Source organism: Ctenopharyngodon idella, chromosome 2, assembly GCF_019924925.1.
Source record: "Ctenopharyngodon idella isolate HZGC_01 chromosome 2, HZGC01, whole genome shotgun sequence".
In the NCBI taxonomy this organism is placed as follows: domain Eukaryota; kingdom Metazoa; phylum Chordata; class Actinopteri; order Cypriniformes; family Xenocyprididae; genus Ctenopharyngodon; species Ctenopharyngodon idella.
In genome coordinates, this window is record NC_067221.1 from 11,329,505 (window position 1) to 11,348,842 (window position 19,338).

General features: G+C 35.4%; 3 protein-coding genes across 3 annotated transcripts; 2 read left to right on the forward strand and 1 right to left on the reverse strand.

Annotated features, from left to right (window-relative positions):
* Positions 1 to 2,315: 2,315 nt before the first annotated feature.
* tmem70 (transmembrane protein 70) lies at positions 2,316 to 4,387 on the reverse strand. Its single transcript, XM_051872839.1, has 3 exons — positions 4,012 to 4,387; positions 3,064 to 3,154; positions 2,316 to 2,913 (listed from the first exon to the last, which is right to left on the reverse strand). Exons 1-3 carry the CDS (start codon positions 4,210 to 4,212, stop codon positions 2,468 to 2,470), a joined length of 738 nt encoding a protein of 245 aa, XP_051728799.1. The 5' UTR covers positions 4,213 to 4,387; the 3' UTR covers positions 2,316 to 2,467.
* A 60-nt stretch (positions 4,388 to 4,447) lies between these two features.
* elocb (elongin C paralog b) lies at positions 4,448 to 6,179 on the forward strand. Its single transcript, XM_051872845.1, has 4 exons — positions 4,448 to 4,596; positions 4,978 to 5,006; positions 5,199 to 5,342; positions 5,528 to 6,179. The coding sequence occupies exons 2-4, from the start codon at positions 5,003 to 5,005 to the stop codon at positions 5,716 to 5,718; spliced, it is 339 nt and encodes a 112-aa protein (XP_051728805.1). The 5' UTR covers positions 4,448 to 4,596; positions 4,978 to 5,002; the 3' UTR covers positions 5,719 to 6,179.
* Positions 6,180 to 9,432: 3,253 nt separating this feature from the next.
* Positions 9,433 to 14,858, forward strand: LOC127497457 (interferon-induced protein 44-like). The gene is made up of 9 exons (XM_051865937.1): positions 9,433 to 9,560; positions 10,154 to 10,232; positions 10,547 to 11,052; positions 11,189 to 11,243; positions 11,335 to 11,530; positions 12,048 to 12,200; positions 12,315 to 12,480; positions 12,580 to 12,680; positions 12,757 to 14,858. Exons 3-9 carry the CDS (start codon positions 10,572 to 10,574, stop codon positions 12,928 to 12,930), a joined length of 1,326 nt encoding a protein of 441 aa, XP_051721897.1. The 5' UTR covers positions 9,433 to 9,560; positions 10,154 to 10,232; positions 10,547 to 10,571; the 3' UTR covers positions 12,931 to 14,858.
* Positions 14,859 to 19,338: the final 4,480 nt, after the last annotated feature.

Genomic DNA, 19,338 nt, shown 5'->3' on the forward strand with positions numbered 1-19,338 from the left:
TATGGACGGTTGTTAGTGATGGGTGTATCTATGAAATATAGCCATTGTGCCCTTGAGCAAGATACTTCACCATACGTTGCTCTAATACGGAGCCCCTAAAGGGACATGGTGATGGGGGAAAATGCGATGGGAGAAAAAATTATATTCCAATGATTTTGCATTTCTCTCACAAAACTTATGCGTTCCCCCAAGAAACATTGCATTTGCTCGCATATCTTTTGTGTTGTAAATAATATGAGGTGGGAGGGAAAACGTACTGTAAAAATACATGTATCTTTAAATGCAAATGAGCTGCTGCTCACCACCCTGCTTTCCAGAAGAGGGCAGAACCTGTACTGGTCCGGATACTCTGCCAAAAACTAAGAAAACATTAAACATTGGTTTTGATTATCATCTCTATCGCGGCCACGTGACATTGCATTCTTCATCATCATGAAAGTTTTTTATTTGCATGCATTTTATAGTGATGGAAGAAACGAAGCTTTTCGAAGCTTCGAATCAATTCACTGTTTCAAAGTGTTTGAAATGCCACTCAGAACAGTGTAAATGCAACAAAAACTCAGGCCAAACATGCATAAAACACCTTTTACAAACCAACTGCAAATGTTTTATTTAAAGTAAAATTATCAAATGCAATTAACTAATCATCTAATAAGAATCATCTACCAAGTGTCTGTATAATGTGTTCTTTTCTTAATTTTCAGGGTTTGTTTTGTTTGTTCCATGGATGGCTCAGCTAAGCCGGTCAATAAGAGACTATTAACTACTATTATTCCTTTTAATTATACTAATGTCTACTTAAAATGTCTACTAATGTATAAAACTGATCAGAGATCAGGTAAAACCCATAGAAACTTGTTCAATGGTTCGCCACTGGAGGGCGATCTCAAGGAATCCGCATGATTCATGGGTTCACAGAGATCGCCCCCCAGCGATGAACTATTGAAATTTCGAAAACGTTATGATATTACGTTTACTGAAATCACGTGACTTTGGCAGTATTATACATGCTCTGAGCCGCTGATTGAACACAAAAGATTCGTAAAGGTTTTGAAGCTTCATGAAGCAGTGTTTCAAAATTGCCCATCACTAACATTTTAAAGCCTTATCAGTTTAAACTTCTGATATATGGTTTTCTGAGAGCACACATGCGAAGCATGTGCACAGAAAGCTGGCTGTCAGACAGCACATCCTGTGAGTATTAAACTGATTTTTCTTTTACATCTTATTGCACTTAAACTGTCAAATACACACAAGGTTGTCAAAAACACACAAAGTTCACAAACACAGTCAGTTACGTCTGTGAACGTAAACAGCAGGGAAAGAAACCGCATGTACTAGATCTGTGTATTAAAGTGAAAGCAGCGTAATATACAGTAGGCTACCTACTGCTGTATATGCTATTAATATGATCCAAACAACAAAAGAAAAACAGGAAATCACTCATTGCTGATGTCACATTGCATAGAAACTACAAACGCTTATGAGACACTGCTTATGATTTATGGGGATTAAAAAATAGAGGAGTGGGTGGATTATACAGCGGTTGTGCACACACTGCAACACACATTTTGTTCAAACACCATGTAAAAGTGAATTTTGCATAGTATGTCCCCTTTAAATCTAACCATACCACCAAACCTGTCCCTAACCTTACTCGTATCCCACCTCAGTAGCAGCAAAAGTATTTTCCAATACAACATGAGCACAATTTATATTTCCTATATTATTTCCCTTTAGGGACACAGTCTGTGATAATCTAAATGACCAAATTAGTTGTTTAAAACTTTATGTAAACATGATGTAAACACCTGTGGAAATGTTTCTATCTGCTCTTTTGCTGATAACGATGTGTTTAAATGTTATATATATATATAACAGGTTTTGAACAGACCAAACAGAATCATTTAGCGTCATATAACAGCACATTGTTTAAGAAAAATATATTCAACTCACCTTCATAGCTGTACCAAATGCTAACATGCTCAGAGGAGCAGATTAATCTTTTTTTCTGCGGAGGCAGAGGACATAGAAGGCAAAGCTATAATATAAAAAATAAAAACTGAAGTGTACAAAAACATCATAACTGTTATGTTTTCCTGAATAAAACTAGTGGGCAGATACCTCTCTGTCTGAAATAACTAACAAGAGTTTTTGCTTCTTAACCAATTATCATAGAGTGTAACTCTAAAACATCCCCTTTCGATAGATAGGTCAGTTTGTTCCCCCTATCGCACTGGTCATGAGAATAAGGAAGAAAACAGAAGTTGGACCACAAGATAATATCATGATATAGGCATTGAATTGAGATAATGTTTGCAGATGGTAAATATCCATTTATTTACACTTTTATACAGGTTTCAACAACACAAATATACTGGATGACATATCATGCCTGCCAATATTTCCATTGAAATGTAGACATCTTGGTTTCCCAAGCTAAATCTGTCCAATGTTGGTGGACAAGTTAACTTTTGTCTGGTTTGTTCAAGTCATCTGTGTCAAAGGAAAAGGGCCGGTCGTAACCCATGAGGTGGTTGTAGTCGTGGGGCAGAGCAAAAAGCATTGGGTTGACCAGCATTGAGTGTTTCTTGGCATAAAAACTAGTGAACATCCTGCTCACAGCAGGGATAATGACATCACTCTGATGGAAAACAGTTCGTTTCTCCACTAGAAGAGCGCTGTAAGTGATGGCTGTGTACATGTCTGTCTCCTTGTTGTGGTACAGGCGTACTACATAGCCTTTGGTGATCAAGTGGAGGAGAACAGGAGTCAGAAATGTGAAGAAACCTATAAAGCCACAAAAAGCCACTTGCAGTGCCAAGCTGTTCACACCAATGCCCGTTTTCATGAGGACATATGGCATCACACAGAGACTAAACATACTGCTGGAGTAGGAGAAAAACTTCACACCTGCAACAAAACAGCAGATTTAGATCATTAGGTTAGGTTTTAGAAGCTATCAAAATCACAGCAACCATTGATAGCTATATCAGTTTGGTAGTTCATGTTGTGTTTTACAAGTACAAATACTGTATGTGCTATAAATGACAGGCAATTTACCAAGGACAGCTTTTCCCAGGTTGCCTGTGTAGATTAATTCTCCATCTTCAGGTAAGGATGTATACCATCTAACAGCACAATATGGTTGAACCTAAAGTACGAACAAACAAAACAATTAAAGGGTTAGTTGACCCATTGTAAAACTAATCCATATGAATCGAGTGGTTTCTAAAGAGACTTGATTGCTTTATATGATGAATTTAGGCTTTTATTCACATATAACTTGTTGAAGCGTCAAAGTGGTAGTTGCGTGGACTGTCAGTGGAGGGACAGAAGTCTCTCAGATTTCTTAAAAAATATCATTATTTGTGTTTCGAAGATGAAGGAAAGTCTTATGGGTTTGGAACGACAAGAGGGTGAGTAATTAATGACAGAATTTTAATTTTGGGTGAACTAACCCTTTAAGTGTAACACTTTTGAACACTGGGATACAGAAATGTTTTTCAATTAAGTGTAGACATTAACATTTTTTAAGATATAAGATTAAAATTAATTTACATTTTTAGATTTTTTTAATTCAGATTAAAATAAATTAATTTGTACTTGAAATGTAAAGTTAATTTTAGATGTCGTAACTATAACTAACCCTTTCAAGAACACGTCATTATAATAAAATTATTTATGAAAATAGCCCCTAATTAGATTAATATATTTAAAATATACTACATAGATCCACGTTTCTTTTGATATGTTTCTGTATAGTCACACACAGGACATTTTCCAATTTTTCTGAATATATATATATATATATATATATGCTCAAAACAAAATAAACCACAATTTAAATAGGAAATTTTCATGTTTTTGTACAGGATCCATGTTCTTCTGTGCTAAGCCAAATGATGAAAACATGAGAGAAATTATAACCGGCCTTTTTTGTCCAGTAAGCTGTACAGATATAAGCAATTACAGAAACAAAATCATATTTAAAGGTCTTGTACTATGTACCTTTTTCGCATGGGCTTTTAAAAATGACCTTCGGTTCACATGCAGCAAATTATCCTGCCCCTTTAAAACTACAGCATGAGTGTGGCAAATATTCCCATTGCTGAGTGATGCCGGACGAACACCGACTTGGATTTTTCTGATGATCTGTTCTTGGTTTTTTGACAGACGCCGCAAACCTTGTAAAATCCCAATCTGATACATATTATCATGTGGAGTTTTCCCACTTCCTTAGATAGCAAGGCGACTAAACACCGGAAGCAATTTGGTGCGCGAGCACGCATGTGCGAGTTAAAGATTCGTTAATCGATGATGGACGGCACAAAGACATCACATATGTGAAGAAGTATATATCTTACACATTACACTTTAATGTCAGTTCAACCAAAGCATACAATTCTAATGTGTTATTAATTATAAAAACACATTGTGGAGGACTCTTAGTTTGTAATATCTGTAACGGAAGTAAATCGATTCTCTGCCTGACATTTGTTTCCTGTTGTCCGCACTGACAACAGAAGCAGTAGCCAGAAGCTCTTCGGAGTGAAAACAGAAAAAAACTGCCCTGACCAGCTCGATCTTAGTGAGGTGAGACACTATATCGTGTATTTTATAATTATGACTATTTAATCTTGATTCGTGCGAATACTGTCTACTGAAATATTTGGAAAAATACGATTTGTGCATAGTGCTTGTGCTAACCGGGAAGGTAACGTTAACTCATTGCCTATGATTTACTGTTCTACATGCAAGACTCAGACTGCCACATGACTAATGGATTTGTTTTATTCTTGTGCCAAATGTCAATAAAAATATACGTTTTTTTTTTTTTTTTCAATATAAATCAGGTCACATAGATATTTGGTTCTTGTTCGGTTTTCGCAGCTCTTTTCATGAACATTATGTGTGTTGTCGTTACTAACGTTACATTATGCGCTTTAATTGTTAATTTCTCTCTTAATATTTCAGAGAGAGACAAGGGAAGGCAGTAAAAATGGGTAAGGCATTCTAAGTTTGTGTAAACAAATTAATTAACTACTTATTCTAGACCCATTCATTTTATGTTACTGGGAGAATAAACCATACATTTTAAAATACATTACTTAGATTATGGGATATCTGTATGATGTATTTGTTTGTATTATGTTACGTTGGTATTTCGAGTGTATGATCAAATTAATACATTTTAGATGGAGAAGAAAAAACCTATGGTGGCTGTGAAGGGCCAGATGCCATGTATGTGAAATTGATCTCCTCTGATGGCCATGAGTTTATTGTGAAGAGAGAACATGCTCTGACATCTGGAACAATCAAAGCTATGCTTAGTGGTCCTGGTGAGTATTTGTTACCAATAAAATTTGAATTACATCTATAAATAGAATCTTTTTTTCCAACAGTAGTTTTTCCATATACTCTTAAAATGTGATGTTTTAAGTGTTTTGTATTGTTTCTGTATTTGTGTTTTATCTTACTGAAGATTTAAGGTGATAGTAACATTGCATTATCTCTGTTTTTTCAGGCCAGTTTGCTGAGAATGAAACAAATGAAGTCAACTTTCGAGAGATCCCATCTCATGTTCTTTCTAAAGTGTGCATGTACTTCACATACAAAGTCCGCTATACTAATAGTTCAACAGAAATCCCAGAATTTCCTATTGCCCCAGAGATAGCGTTGGAGCTACTGATGGCTGCAAACTTCTTAGATTGTTAAACATAAAAAAGAAACACTCATACACACGTCTGGCTGCAGAATAAATATGAAAAGCAAATTATTATTGGTTTATTTTATTGCTTTTTAAGGTTTTCAAACAATTGCTGAAACTGCTAAATGAGAGGTATAACAGTTTTTGGTCACTTGTCCTATTTAACCTGTAATTTCTTTAATAAAAAAAAAAAAAATTTTTCTTTTACTTTATTGTTTTAGGCTTTGGCCCAGTATTAACTTATAACTTAATTTCTGTATTGCAAAATAAAGATGCTTGGAGTAATATTCTCCTATTAAATGTTTTCAAGATTAGAGTCAAACAGACATGTAATTTTACAATGTGTCTTTTTATGTTAATTCAGTTGAAATAGATTTGTCATACCTTTTCTGCATGTGGATTTATCAGACAGAAGTCTTATAATTCATTCATCGGTTGTTTAATGAATAAATCCAGTTGTTCTTGAAAATATTTTGTTCATTTCATTCTGCTTTGTGGAGATATGTACACTTAAACCTTTTCAAAGAGTGAATTCTCCAAATTAATGGTTTAAATTGATTTTTTGTGTGTGTGTGTTCTCCATGGGTGACAAATATTTTTGAAAGTTAACACTAAGGTAAGTGTACTATGATATTAAAGGGAGACCCTGCAGGTATAGGTGATCAGACTTTAAGAAAATATCCAATTATACACTATTAATATATAAAACATTTAAATTATAATTTTACACTAAAATTATTGTTTATGTTAAATTGTATAACATTATATAAAATATAAATATATAAAGTATGTATTTAAAATATGCAATTTATTATTGGTCACAACAAGGGTATGACATTTTTCAGTTACCTTTAACATTTTGCTTTTTTACTGTTTAAATTGAGCTAAAATGGCTAGCTGAAAGTGTTTAATGGCAGGTTCCACCACGTTACCCCATATACAGTCATGTGGAAAAAGTTAGGACACCCTTTTGAATTCCATGGTTTTCAGTATCAGAATATAATAAAAAAATCATCTAGTGCTTGGAAGGTCTTAAGATTTGGAAAAATAAAACCTCAGATGTACAACAACACATGACATATCACACCATGTCATTATTTATATAGCAAAAATAAAGCCAAGATGGAAAATCCATGGCTGACAAAGTTAGGACACCCTGAACGATTTTAATGAATGTAACGTTAATGCATGTATGAATATATCCATACAAAGCAAATGACCCTCAATACATCTAAAAAAAAAAAAACATAGTAGATTTTATAGAGGTAATCAACGTAAAAATCTATTTAATAATTATAATTATAAATCTTTTTTATAATAAATTATTAATAACCGCCATTTTACAGAAATAGTGTTTACAGAATAACGTTAAAGTGTTAAAATATTGGTAATTCTAACTTCGCGCTCATAGTTTTGATTAGAATACATCATATCCGGTCGGCCGGTCGCATACGGTCTAGCCGCAGAAGTTCAAATATTTCAACGCATCCGAAGCTCAAATCGGATCCGAAATTTCCGCATTCGCATATGATTGGAACTTTTTATTTAATACTCCGTGGTTTATATGCACGTTGATACTGATTGGGCTGACTTTTTTGACACACCCACCAAACAAGAGAAAACGTATCTCAAACCCGTTGCACACCGTTTCCAGGAAAAATGTCTATGAAGGTAAAATGATGCCATAAAGAATCGCATGCGCAAAGTAATATTTGTGGAAGTGTACACAAGATTAAGCGTAAATTAAATTTGCATGCGCAAGAGAAGATTTGCAAAGGTGTAAATCGCATTTCAAGCGTGAGGAGGAAGGCGGGTCCTTCTTCTTGTAGCCAATCAAATCAGCTTCTCGCTGACTCTCGATTTACTCTCTTCTGACTGGTTCAATAAACACGCCAGATGTTTTCGCTGCCGGAATGGTACTTTTAACACACAAATAGGCTACATTAAAATAATAATAAAAATAATTAAAACATGATCCTTTATAAACTGTGTACCATTATGCTGACTCCCATGTGTTCATACTGAATTTCGAGCTGGTGTTAACGTTATTGGATTGGTTTGGCATTACATTGAAATTTCATATAATCTGCTTACACCATTGAGCTGATGTAAACTTTATAATCAGAATGACGCTAACTTTATAATCCAAACCCCACTGGGGCTAGAGTATTGTTAAAATAAATAAATTCATTCATTCATTAATTAGTTAGTAATCTAAATTATTATCTGACAATGCTCAACACTTGATATGCTTTGGCAATGTAAAGCCTTTTTAATATGCCAATAAAGCTACTTAAATATAAATTTGTCAATCGCTGATTGATTTCTGATGCAGAGTTTTCAGACCACGCCTCTGTTCATGATATTTAACACTCATTTATGTATTTTGAAATATTGCCCTGGTCAGACTGAGTCAATATTGATTCTGATTACTTTCATACGACTGATCAAGCTAATGTAGCTACAGTACTAGTATTAGAAACTGTTTTCTTTGTGTCCAGATTTGACTAATGAAAAACACTTCACATAAAACAACTAAACTGACAAAAGTAGTCTTTAATAATGTCTAAATATATATCTAAATGCAAGTAACTAACAATTATGTGGGAATCTTATGTTCCCAGCATCACACACACGTATGTTTATAGCGGTTTATAGGGCTGTACAGCCATCTAGTGGCTACACGATGGTATTACAGATGATAAATGATGAATAATTTAGAGATAAACATTTAGTCAATATTTTAGTAATATTTTGTAAAATCCCCTTAAATTACAACATGTCAAAGAAAAAAAAATACTATTATTGTATATTATTTTCTAGGCCATACTAGACCTACTTTAAAGTAGCATCAAGATTACAAACTAATATCATATGGCCTGTTGAAGAGGATGAGGAGGAGAAATACACAGTGAACACAGAAATTTTCTTAACACCAGCTCGAAATTCAGTATGTAGCCTACACATGGGAGTCAGTCAGCCTAATGGTACACAGCTTATAAAGGATCATGTTTTAATAATAATAATAATAATTATTATTATTATTTGTGTATTTGTGAGTTAAAAGTACCATTCCGGCAGCGAGAACATCTGGCGTGTTTATTAAACCAATCAGAAGAGAGTAAATCGAGAGTCAGGGAGAAGCTGATTTGATTGGCTACAAGAAGAAGGACCCGCCTTCCTCCTCAGCTTGCAAAAGTCAGTGAGTGAGAGAATCGTGCCAAAACTGTAAGCGAGCTAAAAGAAAGACAGAACTGTACAAATCGGGTTATTTCGGGACCTTTTTGCCGTACGTACACAACAAGTCATTTAAACATTTGCAACAGTTTGTTTTTTTACACATACAGATCCGTTTTGCAGTTCTTTAAACTGTTGTTTTCGCTTGCAAATCACTGTTCACAGGCTTGCAATGCTTTTGGCCGAATTTCGGCGAAAAAAAAAAAGTGCCAAAAGTGTAAGCGCGGAAAAATGGAAGTACAGATCATATTTATTTTGCTTTATTTTGCAGTTTCACAATTTATGAATTGCACTTACGAATAACAGTAAAATGCTGCAAATATTTTTTTCTTACGCTTGAAATGCGATTTACACCTTTACAAATCTTCTCTTGCGCATGCAAATTTAATTTACGCTTACAATCTTGTGTACACTTCCACAAATATTACTTTGCGCATGCGATTCTTTATGGCATCATTTTACCTTCATACATGTCGTTCAACCAGGAAACCGTAGCAAAAGGTTGCGCACCAGTTTGAGCTTGAACGTGCCCTTGGTCTACTTGGAACATTCTTCTGGCTTCAGGAAGTAGCCTACATTTAAATGTTAATTGCACAACGAAACCTTGAAAAAGGTAAGCATCATGGCCGATATAAATATCATAAATGTATTATTAGGCTATATATGTAATTATTCTACATTTTGAAAGTAGGCACATTTACACTATTTTATCGTAATCGTAAACGCAGTCGGTTTCAAACGTGAAAGGCGTTTCTCTGATCTGAAACTAGTCTTTAACTTTTAACTAAGTATAATTGAATCACAGTGATAAAACAGAATAAACCTTTATTAACATTATTTCAGTAGTTATGGTTTCAGTTCCGATTCTGCTGCCGAGTTTCGACTCCCTGACAGATTATTACACCCTCCTGAGTTTGCTACCCGATTGATGATTGGCTAATATAGCCCCTATAGCTAATCCTAAATCTACCATGGGGACTGAGGGAGGTAATAATGTGGCGAGCAGCAGACCTCTAGTCTAGACGTAAATAACATCCCATTGGAATTAGTCTAGGTCTGTTTCATAATAGAAAAGCTGCATAACTTTTAAAAAAGGGAACACTACAAGGGCAGATACTCTGACATTAGTTAACCCATTATAAACTATCAATGAATATTTCTTTACAGCATTATTAATAATGTTTCATGTTCATTTATGAACTTTAGTGGCGATTCCATGACTTTTTTTAAAAAAGGAGAAGGCAAAAGGTTAAGAGAGAGGCCAAATTCATCAAGTTAATATCAGGTATGTTCTTGAAACTTGGAAATATAATGTTTTTGACATTTTTGAAAGAAGTCAGGTTTTGCTCACCAAGGCTGCATTTATTTGATCAAAAATAGAGTAAAAACTGTAATATTGTGAAAAATGATTATCCTTTGAAATAACTGTTTTGTAATATTTATTCCTGTAATGGCAAAACTGAATTTTCAGCATCATTACTCCAGTCTTCAGTGCCACATAATCCTTCAGAAATCATTCTAATATGCTGATTTGGTGTTCAAGAAACATTATCAATGTTGGAAAATATATATATATATATATATTGTTTTGCCTTAAAGATGTAAACAAAGAATTGGGGAAGACATGGCTCCCATCGCTTCTGATTTAACAGAGGAGAAGAGAAAGCAACTCTGTGCCTTGCTGGGGAATGTGGAACTGACTCTTCTCTACAAAGCTTCAGTCCATGGATATAATGCTTCTGCCTTCCACCAGCGATGTGACCATCAGGGCCCCACTTTACTTGTAGCCTACAACAGTTTAGGCTACATCTTTGGTGGATACACTAGTGTAGAATATGCTCAAAGTGGCCAGCAAATTACAGATAATGAAGCTTTTCTGTTCAGTGTTCAAGGTGAAACCCCTGTTCACTTTAAAGTTAACAAATTAAATGCACGTCTTGATGATGCTGGAGGACCTAACTTTTCCCAACAGTTGTACTTTTGCTACAATGACCAACCAGTTGTACATTACAAGTCAGTGAATTGGGTTCAGCATTTCAATACTGAAAAGTTGTATGGGAATAACACTGAGCTGACTGAATGTGAGGTGTACAAAGTCAATCAGAGTAAGTCAATCATCAGAAAAAAAAAAAAAAAAGTATCATATTGAGTCCAGTCTCTTAAATTTTACTTATTCAACTTCTGTTTGTTAACATTACTCAAACATAAGTTCTATAATAATCTTTGTTCAAAATTTTCCAGGCCTTCAGATCAGTTTCAAAGAGAAGCCATGGAGAAATATTCTTTGGACAGCCAAGTATGTTTCCACTCCATGTTTCCAGTGTTATTTCATTGTTGCTGATTTCATACAGCAATTTTCAATAATAAAGTTGTGATCTATGTTTTAGACAAAAAGAAGAGCTCATGGGATTGATCAGGAATCATAAACCCATTATGGCATCTGTGAGTCGGGTCAGAATCCTAATGATTGGTCCTATAGGTGCTGGAAAATCCAGTTTCTTCAACTCCATCAACTCCATCTTCATGGGTCATGTGACCAACAAAGCAATGTCAGGATCTGCAGGCACTAGTGTCACCACAAAGGTACACATTCAACAGGATTCATAGTGTTTCCTACAGAAGTCTCCCCTTACACACAAAAAATATATTTCCCTATATATGAATGATCAATATATTAAATGATTAATGGTATATTTGAAAATATACAGAATAATATAGTGTCATATATTATATTATATATGTGACAATATATTTACTAATATATCATAATGTATAATTTTATATTCAGTAATACACTTTATATTATATAGACATGTGTTCAGATATGGTCCTACATGTGTAATATATTGCAGATATATTTACTCATGCAGTATAAATTTTTACACTAATTAACAAAACCTTTTAAACTTCATAATAATAGAACATTGAACACTAACAGATCTCCCCCTATATTAATATTGAGCAAAACACATGAAATAACACTTAATTTTTACATTTACTCTCCTTTAACAGTCAGAAGCCTAGCATGCTGGGAACTAGAAATCTGCTGTCACAGAAAACTCATGTCAGATCTTGATGTGTTTCTCTTCTTGGTTGGTAGTTTCGCACATATCCAGTGAAAGATGGTCATGAGAGAAAGCCATTGCCATTTGTGTTGTGTGACACCATGGGACTTGAGGAGCAATCAGGTGCAGGGCTGGATATTGAGGACATCAGCAGCATTGTTCAAGGTCAAGTACCAGACCGCTATAAAGTAAGTGCATAAAGACGGTTCACTTATCTCCAGAATGAACTTGTTGAAGAAGAAATGAAGATTCAGATTAAAGTTGTTCTTCAGTATGCTTCCTGTTAAATTATCTTGATTTAGTTCAACCCCAAAGCTCCATTTCAACCGGATAAGACCTCCAGACCTGAATCTTTACAGGAGAAGATCCACTGTGTGGTGTACGTAATAGACGCCACAAAAATCTCCCTCATGTCCGACAAATTAGAGGAAAAACTCAGTTCTGTACGTAGTCAATTGAACTCACTGGGTAAGTCAACTAACAACATTTTTAGACCTCTTTGCATAACTCTTGACTCATGCCCTGGCCATTCCATGACCAACTAAAAATGTGTTCGAACAATTTCAGAGATTCCTCAGATGGTCTTGATGACAAAAGTAGATGAAACATGCCCTCATGTACAGAATGACCTTGAAAATATTTATGCAAGTTCCTATATCAAGATGAAGGTGAGACATGGTCACATGATCACATGAACTGTTCCCACAGGGCTCAGAGTGACTGAGATGTTGTTTGTCTCTGCAGGTGCAGGAGGTGAGCTCTCGGTTGGGTGTTCCGGTGTCTTTTGTGTTGCCGGTGAAGAACTACAGCCAGGAGCTGGAGCTGGAGCTTAAATGTGATATTCTGCTTCTCTCCGCTATACAGCAGATGCTTCGTTTTGCAGACGACTATCTGGATGATGTGGTTGATTCCATTTAGGCCATACAAAGTGCTGCATATAGGGGTTTATACCTCTTGATCAGAACAAGGATTCATCTTAAGTCAGAAGATTATTCTCTTCTGTTTGTCCATTCTAGATCCTTCATAATCATACACAATATTCATTTAAGAAAATTATGGCAAATGCAAACAAAGTTCATATATCACTTAAGCTGCACATTACATTAAAATCATTGTTGCTTTTGTAGGTGCAATATTGCTGTGCCATGACCAGGTTTGTAGAATAATACTAGAATGATGTGTTAGGACTACAATTCAAGATGCTAAAATCTGTGTAAGCCTAATAAAAAAGTGCTTTTTTTGATAATCTTAAACTCGTTTTTGATTCTGTGCTTTAGGCTTGAAGATTTCTTTCAGGACTGTACAAGATTAAAATAAACAACGATTAATTATACACATAGGGCCTACAACTAAACAATTACTTTTATTCATATATAGAAAATATACTTATTTAATAAAGGCCCTTGACAGAGTTTTTTCACCTGAACAACAGACCAATATTATCTGTTTTCTGGTTATTTAAATCAGAGAAAGTGGCATAAGTTCATAAGGCTGGTTGGAATTTAAAGCGTGATTTAAGCATCTTTTTTTTTTTTTCACATTTCTTATGTAACCCATGGAGGGAGAGGCTTCAGTTTCTGAGGCAGGTTGTGAAAAATCCTACAATAAAAGAGACAAAAGAATAAGGGCCAGTAACAAAAAATTCAAATGTGTGCCATAAAGAATATATCAGTGTATTGTTACGTTTCACGTATCTTTTGTATTATGTTTTTATTTATTTTTTTATTTTTATTTTCTTGCTTTCGAGTTATTTTAGGTTGATCTTATTGGACCGGAGAACCATCAATCATCTTGGGATGTCATGACGTTTTGACGTCATGACCAGCGTTCTGCCAATCTGCGGGGTTGCTGACGATTTAAAAGGCTGTGGCGGCGTTCAACCTGCAGTGAGCGTTTGGACTTCGGACTTCATTTACCTTTGTTGTGCCAGCCAGCGTGTCTTTGAACTGTTCGTTTAGTTTGTGGTTTATTGAGACAACATTCCTATGAGTTGTTTGATGCACTCGTGTAATAGTTAACCTGATGGAGTAAGAGCGTGTTACAATTTTTACATGTTCATTGTATGTGCGCATTCGTATGCTGGTGTGAACGTCGTTATCATTGCCCACCTCGCAGAACGCTGTTAACCACTTAATTCGGTCTTGATTGGCAAATAATGATTCTTTTGTTATATACAGCCCTACCCAGTGTTAATCTCAACTTCACTGACAATTGTTAATTACGACGTGCCTGACGGCTCGAACTGGTAACTAGTACGCTATGTTAGATAGTGTGTGGGTGCTCGCCTCCATTGTATTTTTGTTTATTTATGTAGCATAGTTTAGTTAAGGCGTCGCACACGCCGAAGCTTTCGGTGTTATTTCTACATTTTATTTTTGGTAGTCAGTTTAGGGGCTTGGGCGTTATTTAATGGGTTTTGTTTTGATTATTTCTTTTGTTTGGCGACACCCTCGTTTTTTTTTTTTTCCTTTTATTGAATTTCATGTTTCTCTTGTGTTGTCTAAATTCTCCCCGTGTCAATAAACAAAGGTTTTTTGTTTTTTTTTCTGCAACCCTTGTTGTCTGATCAGTTCTCCTTCACACTGCAACAGCTGCATCTCACCTAAATGTTGCGTTCATTCCATTTAATATCTTTAAGCACGTAACAGTATCTTCAACTCTGTCAGAGCAAACAGTAAGTGTCTCTTCATTATTTGCTTCAACCAATAAAGACACGCTCATGTAAAGGATTAACTACTTTAAGGCAGGTTATGTTCAACCACTGTGCTGCATACATTTGTGTGGAGACTGTACAGGTGCTGGTCATAATTAGAATATCATCAAAAAGTTGATTTATTTCACTAATTCCATTCAAAAAGTGAAACTTGTATATTATATTCATTCATTACAAACAGACTGATATATTTCAAATGTTTATTTCTTTTAATTTTAATAAACTAAGGAAAATCCCAAATTCAGTATCTCAGAAAATTAGAATATTGTGAAAAGGTTCAATATTGAAGACACCTGGTGCCACACTCTAATCAGCTAATTAACTCAAAACACCTGCAAAGGCCTTTAAATGGTCTCTCAGTCTAGTTCTGTAGGCTACACAATCATGGGGAAGACTGCTGACTTGATAGTTGTCCAAAAGATGACCATTGACACCTTGCACAAGGAGGGCAAGACACAAAAGGTCATTGCAAAAGAGGCTGGCTGTTCACAGAGCTCTGTGTCCAAGCACATTAATAGAGAGGCGAAGGGAAGGAAAAGATGTGGTAGAAAAAAGTGTACAAGCAATAGGGATAACTGCACCCTGGAGAGGATTGTGAAACAAACCCATTCAAAAATGTGGGGGAGATTTACAAAGAGTGGACTGCAGCTGGAGTCAGTGCTTCAAGAACCACTATGCACAGACGTATGCAAGACATGGGTTTCAGCTGTCACATTCCTTGTGTCAAGCCACTCTTGAACAACAGACAGCGTCAGAAGTATCTCGCCTGGGCTAAAGACAAAAAGGACTGGACCGCTGCTGAGTGGTCCAAAGTTATGTTCTCTGATGAAAGTAAATTTTGCATTTTCTTTGGAAATCAGGGTCCCAGAGTCTGGAGGAAGAGAGGAGAGGCACACAATCCACGTTGCTTGAGGTCCAGTGTAAAGTTTCCACAGTCAGTGATGGTTTGGGGTGCCATGTCATCTGCTGGTGTTGGTCCACTGTGTTTTCTGAAGTCCAAGGTCAACGCAGCCGTATACCAGGAAGTTTTAGAGCACTTCATGCTTCCTGCTGCTGACCAACTTTATGGAGATGCGGATTTCATTTTCCAACAGGACTTGGCACCTGCACACAGTGCCAAAGCTACCAGTACCTGGTTTAAGGACCATGGTATCCCTGTTCTTAATTGGCCAGCAAACTCGCCTGACCTTAACCCCATAGAAAATCTATGGGGTATTGTGGAGAGGAAGATGCGATTATGCTAGACCCAACAATGCAGAAGAGCTGAAGGCCACTATCAGAGCAACCTGGGCTCTTATAACACCTGAGCAGTGCCACAGACTGATCGACTCCATGCCACGCCGCATTGCTGCAGTAATTCAGGCAAAAGGAGCCCCAACTAAGTATTGAGTGCTGTACATGCTCATACTTTTCATCTTCATACTTTTCAGTTGGCCAAGATTTCTAAAAATCCTTTCTTTGTATTGGTCTTAAGTAATATTCTAATTTTCTGAGATACTGAATTTGGGATTTTCCTTAGTTGTCAGTTATAATTATCAAAATTAAAAGAAAGAAACATTTGAAATATATCAGTCCGTGTGTAATGAACGAATATAATATACAAGTTTCACTTTTTGAATGGAATTAGTGAAATAAATCAACTTTTTGATGATATTCTAATTATATGACCAGCACCTGTATGTGTGTGTTGGCCTTAGCAGGGTTACTGTAGTGTAACGTAGAACATGCAGGTGAAAGAATCAAAAAAAGGCTTACAACTTTGAATTATATTTTCTCTTGATCTGCTGCCAGTAACACTCTGAGTTGTTGCAGGGGTTTGGTTATTAGGTGCAGACGTCACTCTTCTATGTGCATGCACTTGTGGATTTCATAGCTTTAAGATCAGTTGACATAGAAAGTTAATGAGCTGCTTCATGGTATCAACAAAGCCTGATTGCATTGATTTGGTTTTGTCAAAACTAATCCTGTAACCCTGCATTTGTTCAACTACCTTCATGGTACAGGTCCCTGAGCAGTTTGCAGTACAATTAGTCTTCTGTCCTAGCCTTTTAATACTTTCAGTCATCAAGTCTGTTACATTGCTAAACCAGCATATAAACTCACAAAACTAGCCATAAAATAACAAAAACAATGAGCTTCTTATTATTTTTATGTTTACTTTAAAGGTGCAATATGTAATATTTTCTGTCAGCTAGAGGCCTATTCAAAACAAAGGCGTAGCTTGATGACGGCAAGTTTGAGCGCGGAATCTTGGGACATGTGGTCTTCACCTCAACGGACGGTGCAAAAGAATAGGGATAGGACTTGGGAAGAAATCATGTTCATGGATGTGATTATTAACGTTACTGTAGTATGAAGCAGAGCAGGACCGAGTGTTGTGGGAGCTGAACGAGGCCACAGGAGCGATTGTGCAACACACGTCTCGCGAGCAGCGGAACTTTTATTATGCCACAGTCGCCGGCGCCGCTTCCGCTTTTACGGTCATGAGTATGAGGTAACGCAGCTCTGTTTATCATATTAGATACATTTGAGTGTGTTGAAAATGTTATAATGTTACTCCGTGCGTTCGCTCGGCGGCTGCTGTGAGACACTTGTTTGAGACACACTGCAGTAAGCAGTAAGTAGATCGATTTTAGAATATCATATTAAATGCTGGATGGCTTGTGTTGATAAATGGCATGCAATTAATTTTAAAATGCATTGTATGATGGAGAAAATGCTGTATTACTGTTACTAAAAATAAAGCTGCATCTGATTATGCTATTGACAAAATAGTGTTTTTCTCTGAGGCATGGTAAAGCATGGTATTTGCAAAAAATCAAGAAAATTATATTTAAACAATAAGACTAAACGTGTTGAGCTATATAACAATGATTAGTTTTCTGTATATAAATATATCAAAACAGTTGTTCCCTTGTCTATTAAAACATAATATATTAAAGCGTCTTTGGTGTTTCCATGGTTTCTACAAAATAAAACCGGAAACCGAGGGTAACGCGGGTATGACGCAATTGAAAGGCGACTCCTCACAAGTCCCGGAGCCTTGGTTAAAATTGCAATTTTCTCACGATTTACAAATAGTTGCAAACATTTGGGATATTGTAAGTAAGTGAACAAAATATATAACACTGGCCTAGTGGTTGTTGGATATTTTACTGCAAAATTCTTACATATTGCACCTTTAATGTTATGACGTGCTTTAACAAATTAGTTCATCATTTTACAGATAAATTGCTTTAATGACAATTTTCAGGGTGGCCTATAGTACAGTAGAATACTACTTCTGATGTCAGGAAAGCCAAATCAAGTTCTTATACCTGACCTGAGAACAAGCTCCCATTTTAATCCTGAAAGTCTTTGTATTTAAATTAGGGCTGGAAAGTGATTACAATTTTTAATCTAATTAATTACACGATGTGGCGATTAATTGAACTAATCGCACATTTATCGTACATCAAATTTGGCTGAGAAATTATCCACAAAAGATCATTTGAAATCATCATTGTGTAAAGCATCAAATAGAAAAGTAGATTCAGAAAGAAATATTTTATTTGATTCAACATAGAATTTATTACACAAACTTTTGGACCATGAGGTTGAGTAAATGATAACTGAATTTTAATTTTTGTCTAAATTATATCTTGATTTTTTTTTTTTGATTTTTTTTTTTTTTTTATCAATATGGAAATATGAAATTGAAAGTAAACATAAGGTCAGCTGATGTTTTATTTTCTTAGAGAAGTTAATTTACTGAAGGCTACCAAGAAAGCTATAGGTTACTAAGTTTATTAAATTAATTCACAATACATGCACATTTATTATTAATGTGGGGGGCGACGCATCACGCAGGCACAATAGCGCTGTATGACAGATTTATCACTTTTATTTTGTTTTTCCTTTTATTCAAAATATTCACAAACTTGAAAAAATACTATAGTAATTTATAGTAGCCTAAATAGTGTTTTTGAACCATACAGTACTTGAATTCATTTGTTGTGGTAATTCTATAATTGCTGTGGTAATAAAATCAAATTACTTTACCCAATACTGTACTAAGTTTTATACAACTATAGGGTATATTATTACAATACACTACAGTTTACTGTAGTAAAAACTAAAGTATACTACAGTATTTATTAGGCTACAGTTCAGCAGTTCACTGTAGTTAATACTACAGTATGCTGTAGCATTCATTAACAAAGTGTTGTGAATACTACAATATATACAGTATACTAGCCTACAATTTACTATAGTATGGTTCAAAAACACTATAGTAGGCTATTTACTATAAATTACTACAGTATTTTTTCATGTGGCCTATCATGAACTATAGGCTATATAGGCACTGAGCACCCATGGAAAAATATGAGATATTCTCCATTCATTTTAACCAATAAAAAACGACTGCCGCTTTCAGACGCGACGTTATTTCATTTTTATAGTTCACTTGAGGCAGTCACTATGGCATTTTTTAACGACGCATGTCGAGTGCAATGCAATACATTAACGCGATAGTTCATCAATGTGATGTGCGTATCTCTCCATGCATTTCTGTATTTAAATTTACATTTGTCATACCATATGTGCAACTTTGGACGCAAAATGATAATTCA